The sequence below is a fragment of the Microcaecilia unicolor genome, chromosome 4 (assembly GCF_901765095.1).
Source record: "Microcaecilia unicolor chromosome 4, aMicUni1.1, whole genome shotgun sequence".
Taxonomy (NCBI): domain Eukaryota; kingdom Metazoa; phylum Chordata; class Amphibia; order Gymnophiona; family Siphonopidae; genus Microcaecilia; species Microcaecilia unicolor.
In genome coordinates this window covers 43,816,320-43,834,669 of record NC_044034.1, presented here as the reverse complement: position 1 = coordinate 43,834,669, position 18,350 = coordinate 43,816,320, and the positions used below count along the sequence as shown (strand labels likewise).

Sequence of the window (18,350 nt, the reverse complement as noted above, 5' to 3'; positions counted from 1 at the left end):
TCTCCAAGTGAGAGGGGTGGATTATGAACAACCCCCCCCCCCCCCCCTTTGGGAGTTTTGAGGGTTGGTGTATGAACAAATGGTGGGTTTTTTAGATGGATCCTAAGGCAAGCTCCGGATGGGGTAACCACTTCTGTATTTTTTAATACGCTGCACATTATCATTCATTTTTCTTCAAGCGGTACAAACTGAAAACAGATGAATAAGTTACATTTATATATATTTGTAACATTTATATGTATTTGTATTTTAATTTCAGTATGTCATAAATTATTAGGTATTTTCTTTACTCACCCATATAGGAATACTGGTCTGTAATGAAGCTCCAGAGCTTATTGCACTAGGTTGGCCAAAGGTTTCAGATAAAGATCTACTCTGAACTATTTTGGGTTCTGAATCTGTACCTAACGTTTCCACATTTGTCTTCTCAGATAGTCCACACTGAGTCTGTAATGTAGAAACCTGCCCATCTAATGGTTGGCATTCAGACTTATCCAGAAATATGTGCATTTCCTTGTTAATATTTTGTTCTTCCTGTGACCCTCCAGCTTGGTCATATATCGGAACTTGTAATTCTTCAAAACTGCAGGAGCCTTTCTTTGTGAATTCTAAGCCACCTTTAACAGGATGTTCAGATAATACAGAGTCATTGATTGTATCCTGCATATATCTTAACTCAGAAAATGAGCCAAATTCTTCAAATGAACTTGAATTTTGGCTCCTGAGATTCTCCACAGAAGACTGAAGGCTGGGGAGATTTTCTGTATTCCCTGCTATAACTTCATCTCCCTCTTTGGTAGGCAAAAGAACAAATCCTTTGTCCATCACCTGGTTCTGGTTTTCTATGCTTTGCTCATAGAATTGTCCAGATGCAGCCAGTGAGTCATCATTCATCAAGTTCTGCTCGCCTAGGGTAGTTTCTGGCTGAAGCTGGTGAAAAGATCCTGAGGAAACTGTGTGAAAAGTTCAAACAAAGCTAATCAGATAAATGAAAGCTTAAACTACTATAATACTATCATAATGGAACAAACTGTTAGAGTCAATGGCATCAAAATTTTACTGTAAGCAACTACTGTAAAAAAAATGATGTTCACATAATTAGTCTGGTTCCTTTTGGTGTTAGACTATTGTACTGCAGTAGTGAAGTTATTGGAACAGTTACCTTTCTTATTAGATAGCAGTGAATGCTCCAAGTGCCACATCACCACAAGAAATGCTGGGAAACCCCAGGTTCAACTGCATGGCAACACAGTTCTAGTGTTTCAAATATAAAACTCTGGAAGCTCCACTATGTTGACAAAGCCATTTTAAACATACATTTCTCTCTTTAAAAAAAAAATACAGGAGCATCTTTTGCATGCGGAATATTTATATTCATAAAATGGTCCAGGTTGATATTCAAAAGCACTTATTGCAATCAGTATCCAAAGATAATCCACAATTTAAAAAAATATATATATCGATTAATCTGTTAGCAAGTGCAGAGTTTCTGAGTTTAGGGGGACCACAGAAATAGCTGTCCTAACTTCTTAGCAAATGAGTAAGTTATTTGAGTTAAAAAATGTACAACTTTGAATCATAAGCTGTAGGTTCTGAATTTCAGATTCCATCTCAAGTGCTGCACAAACATCACATGTGTGGGCTAAGCTAGTAATTTATTTTCCCTTTTCTCTATCAAAGTGATACTAAAAAATGTCTTCCAACTGTATGTTAAAATTATGCCTTACCTGCTGATAATTTTCTTTCCTTTAGTAGCAGCAGATGAATCCACGAACTGGTGGGTTGTGTCCATCTACCAGCAGGTGGAGATAGAGATTACAAAGCTGAAGGCAGTGATACTAGACAGCCAGCTCCTCCTTCACCTCAGTACATGTCTCATCACCAAGCAGAATCAGACAAGAAACCAGGTAGCCTTCCTCAACATACAAAAAACAGAAACTTGTCAGTCTGGCTTAAGAGAAACCACGACTGCGATGGAGTCCTCTTCAGTGGTTTATGTTCTCTTTCCTCTTCTTTTTTTTTTTGTTTTGTTTTCTTGGAAACTAAAGACCAGAACAAGAACAGATAGGCAAAACAAGCGTGGCTGACAAAGGGCGGGATCCTGGATTCATCTGCTGCTACTAAAGGAAAGAAAATTATCAGCAGGCAAGGCATAATTTTACCTTCCTTAGCGTATGCAGCAGATGAATCCAAGAACTGGTGGGATGTACCAAAGCAATCCCTAAGTAGGGTGGGAAGTCACCGCTCCCCGAGACAGAACCGCCGCTGCAAAGGCATCATCTGAATAGTGAAAGCACACCCGTTCCACTCAAGAAGTAGATAGCAAACTCGTGAAATGAGCCTGGAATGCCATCGGTGGGATGCAACCTTTCCAAAAAATCCACAAATTACCTGCAATCCAACAAGAAAAAAAATCAGATCAGACCAGAGGCTGCCATCCCACAGCAAGAACCAGTGACAAAGACAAACAGAAGATCTGAATGCTGAAAAACATGCAACATCTGCAAATATCGGACAGCCCTCTGAACATCCAGAAGACGAAGCGCCGTGTACTGCGTGTAAAAATCCCCCTCCTGAAAGAAGGGAAGAAAAAAGAGGCTGAAAAAGAAAAGCCAAACCACAGCTGGAAAAGAAAGAAGGAACCAAAAGCAAGGTCACTCCAGACTAAGCAAATTGCAGAAAAAAAAAACAGCTCGGAATGGCTGCACTAAAAATTCAGACACTCTGCGTGCCGAAGAATTGGTGACCAAGAACACTGCTTGTAAGTTCCTAAGCGAAGCATTCTGCAAAGGAACAAAAGGAGTCCAAAGCAATGCTCGGTAGACAAGGAAACCCAAGCTAGACTCGGAGAATATGAACAAGGTTTCAGGGAGAAGAAGGTCACAGCAGCGGAGGAGCAAAGCACTCTGCAAGAAATGCACCACCTCTGAGTGCAAGGCCAGGCCCTTCTGCAACCCATCCTGCAGAAAGAACTCAACCACTGATGAACAGACGCCCACAATGAAAAAATCCTCAACATCTGAGAGTACGCGGTTGCAGTGGACCGTGGACCACATACAAGATCGCAACAGAACAGTAACCATAGCGTCCAAAGAACTCTGACAGAGTCAACCTCTCAAAACACCAAGCCGTAAGACCAAAGTGAGAGGGATCATCCACTCAGGAGCAGACCCAGAACAAAGAGCCTGAAGTCAAGTGGATCCAAAACGAAGGCACCACCAGACGCCTCAGGTCTATCTGCATACCAAGGGCGCCGTGGTTAATCCGAAGCTACCAGAATGACTTGACCCCAGTGGAGAGCGATCTGAAAAGAACTCGGCCGCAGAGAGGCCATGGAGGAAACACTATCGAAGAACGTCCTCCAGCCTAGGATGCAATAGAACAACCAGCTCTGCCAAATCACCCTCTCTCCAATGACAGAAGAAAGAAGGCACCTGGGCATCCAGTCGGGTCGCCATCAGATCTACCTACGGAGCTCTCTACCTGAGGCCATGTTGGAGAAGCACTGGTGCGGAATAACCATTCTGCCAAGACCAGAACATGGCAGAAAAGAGAGCTCACTGTAGGAAAAGCCCGCAAAATGGGCCATGTAGAAACGGAACACGAGGTCCTCTGCCCATTCCATGGGGGCAACATGCCTTGATGGCCACAGTCTGACTCCATCCCACTCTGTCGAAGAAACAGCCACCGCCTCATCTTCTCCGACGGCAGAAGCACCGCCTAGCCCGCAATGTGTCCTGAAGTGCTAGAAGACGTACAGCACCAAAAGCAGGTCCAGGCGGGGGAGACGACACAAGCACCGCCTGGCCTGCAATGTGTCCTGAAAGGCTAGAAGACGAACAGCACCAAAAGCAGATCCAGGCGGGAGATCGGCTACATCGTCCCCTGTGCCATCCACCACCCCGGAGACGAAAGGAGGAAGCAAAAGACTTTCCAGTCCGAGAGACTCGCATCCGTGACTACCACCATCCACTGCGGAGGCACCAAGGCATCCCTTCCACAGGGAGGAATTGCGAAGCCACCAGTTCACGCGCCAACGTACCAAGAACAGCCACGGAAGACACTGCTGACACTCCTGGAACACAGGAGACCACCCGTCGAGAAGCAAGAGCTGTAGATGTTGTCTATGAGCACCACCCACAGCACTACCTCCTAAGTGTCCACCACAGAGCCCAAGACATGAATGCATAACCAGGCCTGAGGACTCAGCGCCCTGAGCAGACTGCGCACCCAAGTCTTAACCTAGATCCTCCAGTCCTCGGTCAAGAAAAAAATCATACCAGAGCTGTCTGGAATGGGACGAGGTGGCTCATTTGAAGGGTGACCACCCAGTTCAAGGATTCCAAGAAGACCTGGGAAGATAAACTCTCGGATCTCATCTAGAGTGAGGTGCATTCTGATGCTGTCCTTGCGGAGAATGCCGCAAAATTCCCAAAACTAGGAAAAGGTGAATGGAGCCATAGCCATGCAGACAGGCAAAGCCTGGAACTGAACATGAGGGCTCAGAATGGGCCAAAAGAGAAACTGCAGATGATGGGGCCAAAGAGGAAAGAAAAGAAATGCTTCCTAAGGGAGATGTGCAGGGAAAATTGAAGTGCAGGCTAATTTGAAGTAGCTCTGAATATAGCTAGCTGTCCAATATAAAGAAAAAGTCCAATAAAAGCCTCAGAGACACTGCAACAAACAGCTAGTTAGAAGTGCCACAGATTCAGTGGAAGCTGGAGCTGGAATGCAATACTTTGATCAGAGTCAGACAGCAAAACTAGAAGAGCAGAGCTGCTGTGGGAAACCACCACTGCTAACCTTTGGCACTGTAGCCTAGTGTAAACTGTCCCAGCTATGGAAAGAACTGCTTGTCAAGGCAAGCAATATGAGAGAGGGAAGTACAATATTCCCCACAGAAAAGGAGCTGAGGGCCACAGTTTCTAATATGATGCACAAACCAGCCTTAAACCTGTGACCTTCAGGCTGAAAGCCAACCATCTTCCAGAAAAACATAACTATTTTGCTGAAGCTACTGCACCAGGAGCAACTGCCCCCAAGCTCTGAGGTTCCATGGTTACCATGGAGACCAGAGAACTAGCCCCAGAAAATAATATGTAACATTTCTGACAGAAAGGTGGAGCCAAAGGCACTAAACCTAGAAACTCCCACTTGTAAAAGAGCAAAAGGTGCAGAAAAAAAAGAAAACCTACTGCACAGTGTTGCCAGGTGGGCGGTTTTCCCGCCCAATTGGGCGGTTTTCCGCGACCCGCCACGGGAAATTTTTGCCCGCGGCGGGTTGCGGTTTTTTTTGGGCTTGTTTTGGGGTCTTTCGGCGGTTTTTTTGTGGTTTTTCGGGCCGCGGGGGCGGGGCTAGTGGCATTTTGGGCGGGGTTTGTGACGTTCTGGGCGGGGCCGATGATGGGGGAGGCAGGGCCGATGACGGTGGGGGTGTCAGGGGCGGGGTTTGTCTTTGGGCGGGTTTTGGGCTGGTTGTGGGCTGGTTTGGGTGGGGAAAAAATTTTCCACCTGGCAACCCTGCTACTGCACCTGGTATTCCCAGACAGTCTTCTATCCAAGTAGAAACTAACCAGGCCCAACCCTGCTGAGCTTCCAAGATCAGGCACACTCAGGGTGGTGTGCTCATTGGCAATGTCTCTACTACCAGTATAAAAAGAGTTTCACAAAGGAAGGAGGGAAACTTCCAAGCTGTTCAAGCAACTGTTCAAAAACTAAGGGGGCAGAAACGTCTGTAAATAAAAATACTAAATAGCTCTTTCACAGGCCCACCACACAAGGAGCCCTGCTCTGATGCTGTTTACAGTTTCCCACACCAGAACAGCCTTAGCCAACGCAGGAACTATAAGAAAATCTAAACTCACCACAGTGAGGCCTATTGCTATCAATGTACCCACTTAGGCAAACATGGCTTTCCAGCTCAGGAGATTCTTGCTGCCTTTGTGCAGAAAGGGACTGCCCTGAAAAGACTCCCTCTGAATAGAGGAAGACAGGGGAGAAATGGACCCTACTGCTCAGCTGGAGAGAAAACATCCCCTCTTTGGGGCAGGGTCCATCAAGAGACTGAGACAGGGAACAAGCCAGAAAACTCCAAAGGCTGAACTAAAAAGGAACTGTTAGCTCCCCTACCAGACTTCTGCAACATATAGGTATACAGAGCAGCAGAATGAACTCGGGGGGGGGGGGGGGGGGGGGGTCAGAAATCCCCTGCCCCAAAGAAGCCCACAGTGGATGACGTGCATCCCAAAAATATCAAGGCACATTGCAGGACCATCAGATTCCTTCTGGAAAACGTAGCCTTCTAGAACCCATCTGAGAAAAGAGCCACGCTAGCAAAAAGGTGTGCGTTCCCGCCATTTTAGCACGGGAAAAAGCTGCTCGGGAAAGGGGAACTTCAGCACTTCCCTCCCCAGCGTTCAAACACGCCACCACGCAGAATCCCGCTACGCAGCATCTGCTACCGCAGCAGGAATTGCTTTCAAACGTCAGCATCGCCCATATTAAAGCACGGTACCCCCGCACCGAAAGAGAAAGGCAGGGAGGGACTCACTGAACAGCAGGTGTCTCCAGAGGAGAAGCAGAGTCCCACAGATGCAGTAGCCTGCTGCCTAACTGGCACACAGACTGAAAGTACTACTACTACTTAGCATTTCTATAGCGCTGCCAGGGTTACGCAGCGCTGTACAAGTTTAGACAAGGGGAAGGACAGTCCCTGCTCAAGAGAGCTTACAATCTAAAGGTAATAAGCTATGTAGTCAGTGTAGGTATCAGGAATGGGGAAGGTGGTTAGGCGCCAAAAGCAAGGGAGAAGAGATGGGCCTTGAGTAAGGACTTGAAAATGGGCAGGGAGGGTGCACGGCGTATGGGCTCAGGAAGTCTGTTCCAGGCATAGGGTGAAGCGAGGCAGAAGGGGCGGAGTCTGGAGTTAGCGGTGGTGGAGAAGGGTACAGATAGGAGTGATTTGTCCTGAGAGCGGAGGTTACGGGTGGGAACATAGCACTAAGACAGGAAAACCCTGTACTGCTCAGTCCTGTCAGAAATCTTCTGGTTTTTTTTTTTAACACCAAATTAAGGCAAAGGAGCTCTGTTGTTTTTTTTTTTACTGGTAAGGAAGGCTAGAGCTCTAAAGACCGGGAGGCAAGGAGGGAAAGGGTGAAGCAGGGACCCAGAAGACAGTATGCCCCCCAAAGTCGGCACCACCAGCCAGACACCCCTAAACTCAACTGGCCCACAGGACCCAGGAGTATTCCCAACACACAAATCCAGGAGCTGCTGAAGCGCCGTCCACCACCTACTGGAGATAGAGATGTACTGAGGTGAAGGAGGAGCTGGCCGTCTGGTATCACTGCCTTCAGCTTTGTAATCTCTATCTCCACCTGCTGGTAGATGGACACAACCTACCAGTTCTTGGATTCATCTGCTGCATATGCTTAGGAAACCCTGTTTAAATAACACATCATATTTAAACCAATTAGTGGGCCACTACAACTTAAAGATCTTAGTTTCTTGGTCACTATCTTATTGTAATTTCAAAACAGAGAGAAAAGATAATGTCCTACACACAAAGAAAATGAAAAGGGTAAATGTAAAGAGCAATTGTTTTTGAACTTTTAAACAAAAATAATGTGCTATCCATACCATGAGTAATGCTCTCCTTGGAGGATCCTTCTGCTGAGGATGCAAAACCGTATGATTTAATACTGCCAAAAGAAGAGGAGTCCAAATTGTTGCTGTTTCCTTGCAAATCAGAATCTGTGCTTTCATGAGATATGTCTTGCCTCTTTCTAGAGAACAATGAATCCTAAGGAGAAAGAATTAAATTATTTGTATAAGGGCCTGAACAGTTAAATACTGAAATCATTACAAGAGTCACCAATCGTTTTATATGCATTCCTGCTAACAGACTGATTAGACAGGGTACAATTTAAATCACAGTAATGGTATGGTGGTACAGTTTACATTAGAGCTGGAGCACCTTAAGATGCTCCAATCAACCTGGCTCTCCTGTAGACTATGGCAAGGCAAAAGTAAACTGCTTGATTTTCACTTTAGCAGAAGTAGTCATTCTTTAACTATAAATTAATTTTAGAATGCTAATATGTTAATCATTTTGATGGATAATAAGTATGTAGGCCAGAGTATGGATTCCAGTGTAACAAAAGTATTTTGTCATGGAAAGAGAAAGAAAATATTAACAGCTTTCCTATGGTAGTGGAATTCAGAAAGTATGGGGCAACCATAAGAGATCATGGTGGTAGCAAGCTGAGAAAAGGCTAGAGACCAAGTATGACCTGTTGTTCTGTCCTCCGACAGCCTCGCACTAGTTTATAACGTGATCCTAAAATGTGTGTAATGCCTTTACTGTTATTCTCAGTCCCAAGGACTATCATTGCTGCAGTTTCCCCACTGGAGAAATACATGAGCAATGCACTGAGGGTAATGTAGTTCACAGGCAGTGCAACCACACTTGTTTGGCTGTGTAAGAACTGCTATCACTGGTTGTGAGGCTGCTCAGACCTTCTCTCTCTCCCTCTCCCTCTGCCAAGCTTGGCTCTTTTGTCTTCCTGTTCAGTCTTACTATCAGAGGTCAGCCAGGTATGACCTTTCCCTTCTATCTCTAGGACTACCCCTTGCTATCCGATAGCAGGCTCTGTCCCCCATTGGTCTCTATCTGCTCCTCCCTGTGTGAAGCCCCACCACTTCCTTGTCCTTTCAGCCATGTGGGGCTTCTTCCTCCATTATAGCCAGGGCATGGAGCCAACACCATCTCCCTCCAGACAGCTCTGTCCTGCTGAAAATCCCTGTAACGTCTAAGCCCTCGCACTCCCTGTAACGAACCTGGATTTTTTACCCTGTAAATATCTTCTTCCAAATGAGATATTGCACATTGCAGTCACCCAGCTTTGGACTATTTCTACCTGTTCAACTACTTTCCCCTCCCCCTGCAATACAACTACCTCTCTTCAGATCTCCACCTCCCACAGCCTCCAGATTAAGAAGTCTCTGTATCCTGAACATCTATCTGTGAGTAAATTATCTGTGATTTATTCAATAAAAGAGACTTTATAAAATAATAGAGACTTCAGGTGATTGCTGCGCCAGGGTTATGCTCCATGATATTGGGGCTTCTTATTACCAAGCCCCAAGAGTCATGACACCCGTGTAAATCAAAACGTGGCCAAAATAATTAACTTTGTGAAGATGTGGAAATATCTGCTATCATATTCTCTGTTTGCATAACCACTCTAACCCAGTGTTTTTCAACTGCAGGATAGCCCCTCAGTACTGTGTCACAGTCCTGGCCCCGCATTCCTTTCAGGTGCTCTGGAGGTAGCACATTTTACTGCCGTTTCTGAGTCTGAAAAGTTCTGAGGAAGTATGAGCCACACAGTACAACTACTTCCATGTAGTTTTCATGGTAACTACAGAGAAAATGGGAATACTGGCACCCTGTAGACAAAGTGACTGAGGGTCACAAAAACCTAGGAAGAGATAGCAAACAATGAATAAGTTGGAGGAGGAAGGCAGTGACAAATGAGCAAGGGGGTTGAGAAAGGAAGGATTAGATCCTAAAGAGGGAAAAAAAAGTTTTAAAACCACAGTTTTAATTTACGAAATTTCTGGAACTCAGAGGTCCAATTGCCAGAAAAGTGAAGATACTTACCTGTAGCAGGTATTCTCCGAGGACAGCAGGCTGATTGTTCTCACATGTGGGTCGACGTCCGCATCAGCCCAGGAAACGGCAAATTTTCACCAGCAAAATTAAAGTTTTGCCAGAGTCTTCTGGCGTGCGTGCAGCGCGCACCTTGCATGCGCGGACGACTTCCTGCCCGTCGCGTGAGCGTGCCTCCTCAGTTTAATCAAAAAACATAAATACAAATAAACAACAACAACTCCAAAGGGGAGGTGGGCAGGTTTGTGAGAATAATCAGCCTGCTGTCCTCAGAGAATACCTGCTACAGGTAAGTATCTTTGCTTTCTCAGAGGACAAGCAGGCTGTTTGTTCTCACATGTGGGGTATCCCTAGCAACCAGGCTCACTCAAAACAATGAAAATTGGTCAATTGGACCTCACAAAGGCGAGGACATAACATAGATTGACCTGAAATCATAAACAACTAACTAAGAGTGCAGCCTGGAACAGAACAAAAATGGGTCTAGGGGGTGGAGTTAGATTCTAAACCCCGAACAGATTCTGCAGCACCGACTGCCCAAACCAACTGTCGCGTCGGGTATCCTGCTGAAGGCAGTAGTGAGATGTGAATGTGTGGACTAACGACCATGTTGCAGCTTTGCAAATCTCCTCAATGGAGGCTGACTTTAAGTGAGCCACTGACGCAGCCATGGCTCTAACATTGTGAGCTGTGACATGGCCCACCAGAGTCAGCCCAGCTTGGGCGTAAGTGAAGGAAATGCCAATTGGAGATTGTGCGTTTTCCGATGGCGACTCCCCTCCTGTTGGGGTCGGAAAAAACAAACAAATGGGCAGACTGTGTGAGGGGCTTCATCTGCTCCACGTAAAAGGCCAATGCTCTCTTGCAGTCCAGGGTATGCAAACTGCTTTCGCAGGGCGGGTATGAGGACGGGGGAAAAAATGTTGGCGAGACAATTGACTGGTTCAGATGGAACTCCGACACCACCTTAGGCAGGAACTTAGGGTGAGTGCGGAGGACTACTCTGTTGTGATGAAACTTAATATAAGGTACATGCACTACTAAGGCCTGAAGCTCACTGATCTTATGAGCTGAAGTAACAGCCACCAAGAAAACGACCTTCCAGGTCAAGTACTTCAGATGGCAGGAATTCAGTGGCTCAAAAGGAGCTTTCATCAGCTGAGAGAGAACGACACGTTGAGATCCCATGACACTGGTGGAGGTTTAACTGGGTGCTTTGACAAAAGCAAACCTCTTGTGAAGTGAACAACTAAAGGCTGTCCAGAGATAGGCTTACCCTCTACACGGCGAGGATAAGCACTAATTGCACTAAGATGAGCCGTTACTGAGTTGGTTGTGAGGCAAGACTCTGATAAGTGTAGAAGGCAGGGCCGGTCAAACCCGGTAAGCAGGCTATGCATTGCAGGAGGGCATCTGCCTTCAAGGGCGCCTGCTGAGGCTTTTGTTTATCTAATCTCTCCTGCTCATCTCAATCTGGCTCCAAAGCAGGAGCTGTCAGCTCTCTGTCCAGTCCCCTCCCCCATCCCAAGCAGAGAAATAGCCTCCTGTTGTGTTTGTCAGAGGACCTCACTGCTCCGGAACACATTGAGATTGAGAGTGAAACCAGGAGCTGGAATCCAGCCCAGAGAGGGCTCAGAGACAGCACAGCACAGCCTGGACCCTTGTTTTGTCAGAGACTGCTGTTTAGTGCTGCACCTGACCCACCCCCACCCCCACCCCAACACAGCAACTCACAGGACAGGAGGGCTAGATGGCTGCTTTCAATTCCTAACCATCACCAATCTCCTATCTCTCATTCCCACTTCAGTAACTCCTGTTAGTCTGTCCAACTCAGATTGTAGAATATGTTAGTTTATGCTGATTAAGTCTGCCCTAGCTAGATCCTAAGCTACGCTGGATGGGAAGGCTATTGTGCTGCATGCAGAGTCTAACTTCTTAGGATTTCAGGTTAATTTTTGAAGAATTTGAAGAGGGGCTATCTCTGTTCTACGTGTGTGACTGCAAGGCCAAGTGTCTGAATAGGGATCTGTTTGTTAGATTCTGAAATTTTGATAACACATTGTTGTTCAGAGTTGGCAAGACTGTCTGTTCTCCTAATTCCTGGTCTGTGTGCTAAGTTATTTTTCTTCTATACTGGTGTAATATTTTCAATGATGCCATGGCTGGTAAAAGGGGTGTGTCTACTGTGGGGGTGGAACCATAGTGATCCCGCCCCTGGATGGGTAGGGGCGCCGACTAATAGACTGCAGGAGGGTGCTAGAAAACCTAGGGCCGGCCCTGGTAGAAGGTATTCAAGCAGGGTCAGAAAGAGGATCTAGGGCCTTGCTGTCACACCAAACGGCAAACCTCCTCCATTTGAATGAATAACACTTTTTCGTGGAATCTTTCCTGGAAGTAAGCAAGACTCAGGAGACACCCTTTGAAAGACCCAAGGAGGCAAATTCTAAGCTCTCAACATCCAGGCCATGAGAGCCAGAGACTGGAGGTTGGTATGTAGAAGCGACCCCTCGCTCTGGGTGATGAGGGTCGGAAAACAGTTCAATCTCCACAGTTTCTCGGAGGACAACTCCAGAAGAAGGGGGAACCAAATCTGATGGGGCCAAGAGGGTGCAATTAGAATCATGGTTCCGCGGTCTTGCTTGAGTTTGCGGAAACTCTTCCCTACTAGAGGTATGGGAGGATACGCATACAGGAGACCTGTCCCTCAATGTAGGAGAAAGGCATCTGACTCTAGTCTGTCGTGGGCCTGAAGCCTGGAATAGAACTGAGGGACCTTGTGATTGATCTGAGTGGGAAAAAAGATCCACCGAGGGGGGTGCCCCATGCTCAGAAGATCTTGCGGATTACTCCCATGTTCAGTGACCACTCGTGAGGTTGCCTTATCCTGCTCAGTCTGTCGGCCAGACTGTTGTTTACACCTGCCAGGTAAGTGGCTTGTAGAAACATGCCGTGACGGTGCGCCCAAAGCCACATCTGAACAGCTTCCTGACACAGAGGGCGAGATCCGGTGCCCCCCTGCTTGTTGGTGTAATACATAGCAACATGATTGTCTGTCTGAATTAAAATGATTTGGTTTGACAGCCGATCTCTGAAAGCCTTTAGAGCGTTCCAAATCGCTCGCAGTTCCAGGAGGTTGATCTGAAGATCTTTTTCCTGAACCGACCAAGCCCCTTGAGTGTGAAGCCCATCTACACGATCTCCCCATCCCAGGAGGGATGCATCCGTCATCAGCACTTTTTGTGACTGAGGAATTTGGAATGGACGTCCCAAGGTCAAATTGGATCGAATCATCCACCACTGAAGGGAATTCCGAAAGTCGGTGGTCAGTTGGATTACATCCTCTAGATCCCACACAACTTGATACCACTGGGAAGCTAGGGTCCATTGAGCTGATCTCATATGTAGATATGCCATGGGAGTTACATGAACTGTGGAGGCCATATGCCCCAGAAGTCTCAACATCTGCCGAGCCATGATCTGATGAGATACTCGAACCATGGACACCAGGGACAGGAGGTTGTCTGCCTTTGCGTCGGGAAGATAAGCTCGAGCTGTCTTTGTGTTCAATAGAGCCCCAATGAATTCCAACTTCTGTACTGGGGTGAGATGGGATTGGAGTAATTGATCAAAAAACCCAGTAGCTGTAGCACCTGAATAGTCATTCACATGGACTGTAGAGCACCTGCATCCGAGGTGCTCTTCACCAGCCAATCGTCGAGATAAAGGAACACATGCACTCCCAGTCTGCGTAGTGACGCTGCTACTACCACCAGACACACTGAGGCATATTTTCAAAGCACTTAGCCTTCCAAAGTTCCATAGAAACCTATGGAACTTTGGAAGGCTAAGTGCTTTGAAAATATGCCTCTTTGTAAACACCCTGGGTGCAGACGCCAGACCAAAAGGCAATGCACAGTGCTGAAAGTGCTGAGTTCCCAGCCGAAACCGAAGATACTTCCTGTGAACTGGAAGAATCGAGATGTGTGTAAGCATCCTTTAAGTCCAGAGAGCATAGCCAATCGTTCTCCTGAATCATGGGAAGAAGGGTGGCCAGGGAAACCATGCTGAACTTTTCTCGAACCAGAAATTTATTCAGGCCCCTTAAGTCTAGGATGGGATGCATCCCCCCTGTCTTTTTCTGCACAAGGAAGTACCTGGAATAGAATCCCAACCCTTCTTCCCCTGGTGGAACGGGTTCGACCGCTTGAGCCTTTAGAAGGGCGGAGAGTTTCTCTGCAAGTACCTGTTTGTGCTGGGAGCTGTAAGAATGAGCTCTCAGTAGGCAATTTGAAGGTTTGGATTCCAGATTGAGGGTGTATCCTAACCGGACTATTTGAAGAACCCACCGGTCGGAGGTTTTGAGAGGCCACGTTCGGTGAAAAAATATCAACCACCCCCGACCGGCAAGTTGTCCAGTACAGACACTTTTATTGAGGCTATGCTTAACTGAGTCAGTCAAAAGCCTGTCCCTTGCTTTTGCTGGGGAGCAGTATGGGCCTTAGATGCACACTGTTGACAAGAACGAGCGTGCTGGGGCTGAGCCTGGGTAGGCTGCCAAGAAGCAGGAGTGTACCTACACCTAGGACTGGATTGGTCCTTGGGAACTGAGGAACTGAGTTTGATTCCCACTTCAGCCACAGGCAGCTCCTTGTGACTCTGGGCAAGTCACTTAACCCTCCATTGCCCCATGTAAGCCGCATTGAGACTGCCATGAGTGGGAAAGCACGGGGTACAAATGTAACAAAAATAAATAAATAAATAAATAAATAAAGTAGGGAGCACTTCTCTTCCCTCCAAAATACCTCCTAGATGAGGAGGCAGTAGCAGAAGGCACCTGGTGGAAGAGAGAATCCATAGCATCATTATGCTTCTTGATCTGATCAACAAGATCCTCTACTTTTTCACCAAAAAGGTTGTCCCGCCCCCCGGTAAGGAACATCCGCCATTCGCTGCTGGACAGAATGATCCAGGTCAGAGATACGAAGCCATGACAGTCTGTGCATCACTATACCCTGAGCAGCGATCCTGGATGCTACATCAAAAGTGTCAAATGTACCCTGGCCAAGAACTTTCGACACACCTTCTGCTGCCTGACCACCTTGCGAAAAGGTTCGGCCAGCTCCCTAGGGAGTGCTTCAACCAAACTCAACAGTTGCCGTATCGAGTCCCGCAAGTGCATGCTCTTGAAGAGCTGGTATGACTGAATCTTGGCGGCGAGCATTGCGGCCTGATATGTCTTCTCCCAAAAGAATCAAGAGTTCTAGCCTCTTTGCCTGGGGGCGCCGAAGCATAGTCTTCTAGAACTCCAGGCGGAGTCCACCACCATGGAATTGTGGGGTAACTGAGACCTCATCAATCCAGGTTCACCTTGGGTCCGATACTGGGATTCAGCTTTCTTCGGGACCACAGGGCCAGACAAAGGGGCCGACCAGTTTCGCATAAGGACTTCCTTCAGTACCTTATGCAGAGGAACTGTCACGGCCTCTATAGGTGGAGAAGAATAATCCAGGCCCTCGAGCATCTCAGTCCTGGGCTTATCCTCAACCTCCACAGGGAAAGGAATAGCTGTAGCCATTTCCCGGACAAAAGAGGAAAAAGACAGATAGTCTCCTCTCTGGCAGAGGGGAAGGATCAGAGGGAATCCCAAAGGACTCATCAGAAAAAGAGCACCTGGGATCTTCCACTGACTCCCATGAACTTTGCTGCTCAGTGTCGGATAAAACCTGTGTTAAGGTACTTTGACACTGAACCTGCCTCGATGCCGAGGAACAATGTCCTCTATGGCGATGTCGAGAGGCCAACGCCTGGTCCGACTGCGGCGAAGCTCCCCCCACCGATGTTGAAGGAGAGTCGACCTGGCTGGCAGCTGACGCCGATGCCGCACGCGGCACTCCAGTCGGGGACCTCACCGCAGGAGAAGTGCCAGACACCGCTGCAGCAGACGGTACAGAAGGCGCAAGCACCCCCGACACCGAAGCTGACTGTCGTAGCAGTCCCTCCAGAAGTTCTGGAAACAAAGCCCGGATGCGCTCGCCATCGGAGAAGGCTGCGGGGGTCAGTGGAACAGGCAGTGTCAGAATCTGTGGAGGCTCGGAAGCAGGTACCAGGCTGCTAGGAGACCGACGCATCAGCACCTCCTGTATCGAGGGGGAGCGATCCTCTTGGCGCCGATGCTTCTCGGGTGCCAACTCTCTCGACGCCCCGGAGCTCCCGGTACCGTGTGTCGAAGAAAAATGATGACGGTGCTTCTTGGCCTTCGCTCGACGCCCGTCATCAAGACTACTCGGTACCAATGAGGACGTGGAATCCTCACATCTCCGACAAAGGTCGGTCCCAGGGGGCCTGCATAACAGGAGGCCTCAAGGCAGGTGGAGACCCATTCGATGCCTCACTGCTCCCAGCGCGACTTGGTCTCTCAGCAGCCATTACCTCTCTTCCCGACATCGATGCTCCTTTCGATGTCGACGCCACCGACCTCGGTACCGATGTCGAAGGACCGGACCGAGCCCTAAAAAGCTTTTCTCATTGGGTTTCTCGAGATGCTTGGGTCCGTTTCTTCATACGAAGACACAGACTACAAGCGGCTGGGCTATGGTCGAGCTCAAGGCACTGGATGCACCAGGTGTGGGTATCGGTACCTGAGATGGTCCGGTTGCACCGAGTACAACATTTGAAGCCGCTGGGTGTCTTTGATGACATGGAAGGAAAAACAGCTTTGGCGAAATCAAACCACCCGATTGTGCCAAAATGGGAGAAAACCCGACCGCGCAGCCTAAAGGCCAGCCACGTTGAAAAGAAAGTAAACTTAAAATAGTAAAAGAAATAAAAGAAATAGTAGTCAGACTTTAGACCCCGGGCCAAGAACAAGGAGAGCAGAAAAAAATCCTGTCACCTCGTCACGAACAAAGAAAGAACTGAGGAGGCACGCTCACGCGACGGGAGTCGACCGCGCACGCACGCCAGAAGACTCTGGCAGAACTTTTTAATTTTGCTGGTGAAAATTTGCCGTTTCCTGGGCCGCAGACGTCGACCCACATGTGAGAACAAGCAGACTGCTTGTCCTCGGAGAATGCTAAAATCCCAGTAGGAAGAGATGTATAAAAAATACAAAACCAAGTAAAGCTCCCGACATTCAAATATTCTATATTAATCTGCATGTATATCTGATCTGAGATGGGGAGAGTAATTTACATTAGCAGCGGGTACCTTGCCAGGCACATGGTACTTTGTACCTATGGATCTTCATTGTTTTTCTTTGAAAAATCTACAGCCATCAGTGCTGCAGGGATATTCTTACCCCACAAATGAAATTTCAATATACAGGGGATTTCATTTGTGGGATAAGCATATCCTCACTAATGAAATCCCCACCCTGGCCCAACCCCTAGCAACATCCTTTTTTCTCCACAAACAGGGAGGGCAGTTTTCAAAAGTCTGCGTTTCCCATGAGGATACACCAGTTTTGCCCCAAAAAAGTATTTCAAAACTGTCCCCATAAAGATGTAATATTTTAATTTGTATTATACACTGCCAAAAAAAAAGTGGACCTAAAGCTGGACACAGTCTGAAGTTTACCCACTGCCAGTGTTTTCTATAAGCAAGTCTTTCAAAGAAGTATCTGTGTATGCTTTAGTTAACACACCAACCCACCGTAAATTGCGCACACAAATTTAGGCGCAGTGCTGATTTGCACGCGCAATTTAATAAGATGAGCTAATTAGTGCTAATTGGCGTAACAAGCAATTACTGGCACTAATTAGATTTAATTGGGTGTTACGCATGGCCCGAAGGGGGCGTAGAAAGGGGACAGTCATGGAAGTGGTTTTGAGTTAGCACATAATTACAGAATAAGAGTGCTGGCATTTGCACCATGTTTTCTTTGGTGCAAATGGTGGTGCATAAATTTAGGTGCGATCATAATGTCTGAACACTATTTTATAAACCACGCTGAACTTTAGGCGCAGCTTACAGAATAAGGCTTAAGCTGGGTTTTTTTCGGTGCCATTTACTGAATCTATCCCCAAATGTAAACAAGATACCAGAAAATCTTCATAATGAACAAAACAAGTTGGCCCTTAAGTTCAATGGCAAGTGCAGTGCACTAGATGTATGTCCAAGACCAGGCTAGTAAGCCACAGTATGTGACCCCTGTCTGGGTAATGCCATTGTAGCAGACAGTAAATTGGGCAGGTTAGATATGCTTTATACTCCTGAGGGGCAAGAAGCATCTGTCAACCAAAATACAACGTCCCAAGTGCACACCTCTTGGAACCCACAATCTGCTGAGTGCCAAGATTAAGACATGTTGCAGAGACAGTGGCAAGATTCATGATCATCATAAAATGCTGCTCATCCATGTCGGTACAAATGAAGACACCTTTGATATATTCAGGGGTAGCGCCCAATCAAACCCAGAATCTTCGGTTTCTGCTGAAATCGAATCTGCAACCAAAATTGGCTACTCAGTTTCATCAAAAACCAAAACCGTAAACAAAACTCCACCCCCCACATCTGACAAAAAAAAGATCCCCCTCCTGAGCTGACCCCCTGGTGGGTGGTCCCCTCTCTCTCTTCCCCTCCCCCCTACAATCACTGTCCCCCCATCCCACCCACAGGCCCTCGCCGGACCTACCCTACGAAGGTCTGATGGTGCAGTGGCCTCTTTGGAGGCACTGCT

At 47.3% G+C, this 18,350-nt stretch overlaps 1 protein-coding gene across 1 annotated transcript in view; it reads right to left on the bottom strand.

The window, feature by feature from the left end:
* The window catches only part of LOC115468455 (centrosomal protein of 295 kDa-like), a 93,418-nt gene that overhangs the window by 48,368 nt on the left and 26,700 nt on the right, over positions 1–18,350 (bottom strand). The window contains exons 8-9 of the mRNA XM_030200191.1: positions 7,639–7,801; positions 295–953 (exon numbers count right to left, since the gene is read on the bottom strand). Coding sequence (XP_030056051.1) covers positions 295–953; positions 7,639–7,801 — 822 coding nt within the window. The remainder of the gene's footprint in view (positions 1–294; positions 954–7,638; positions 7,802–18,350) is intronic.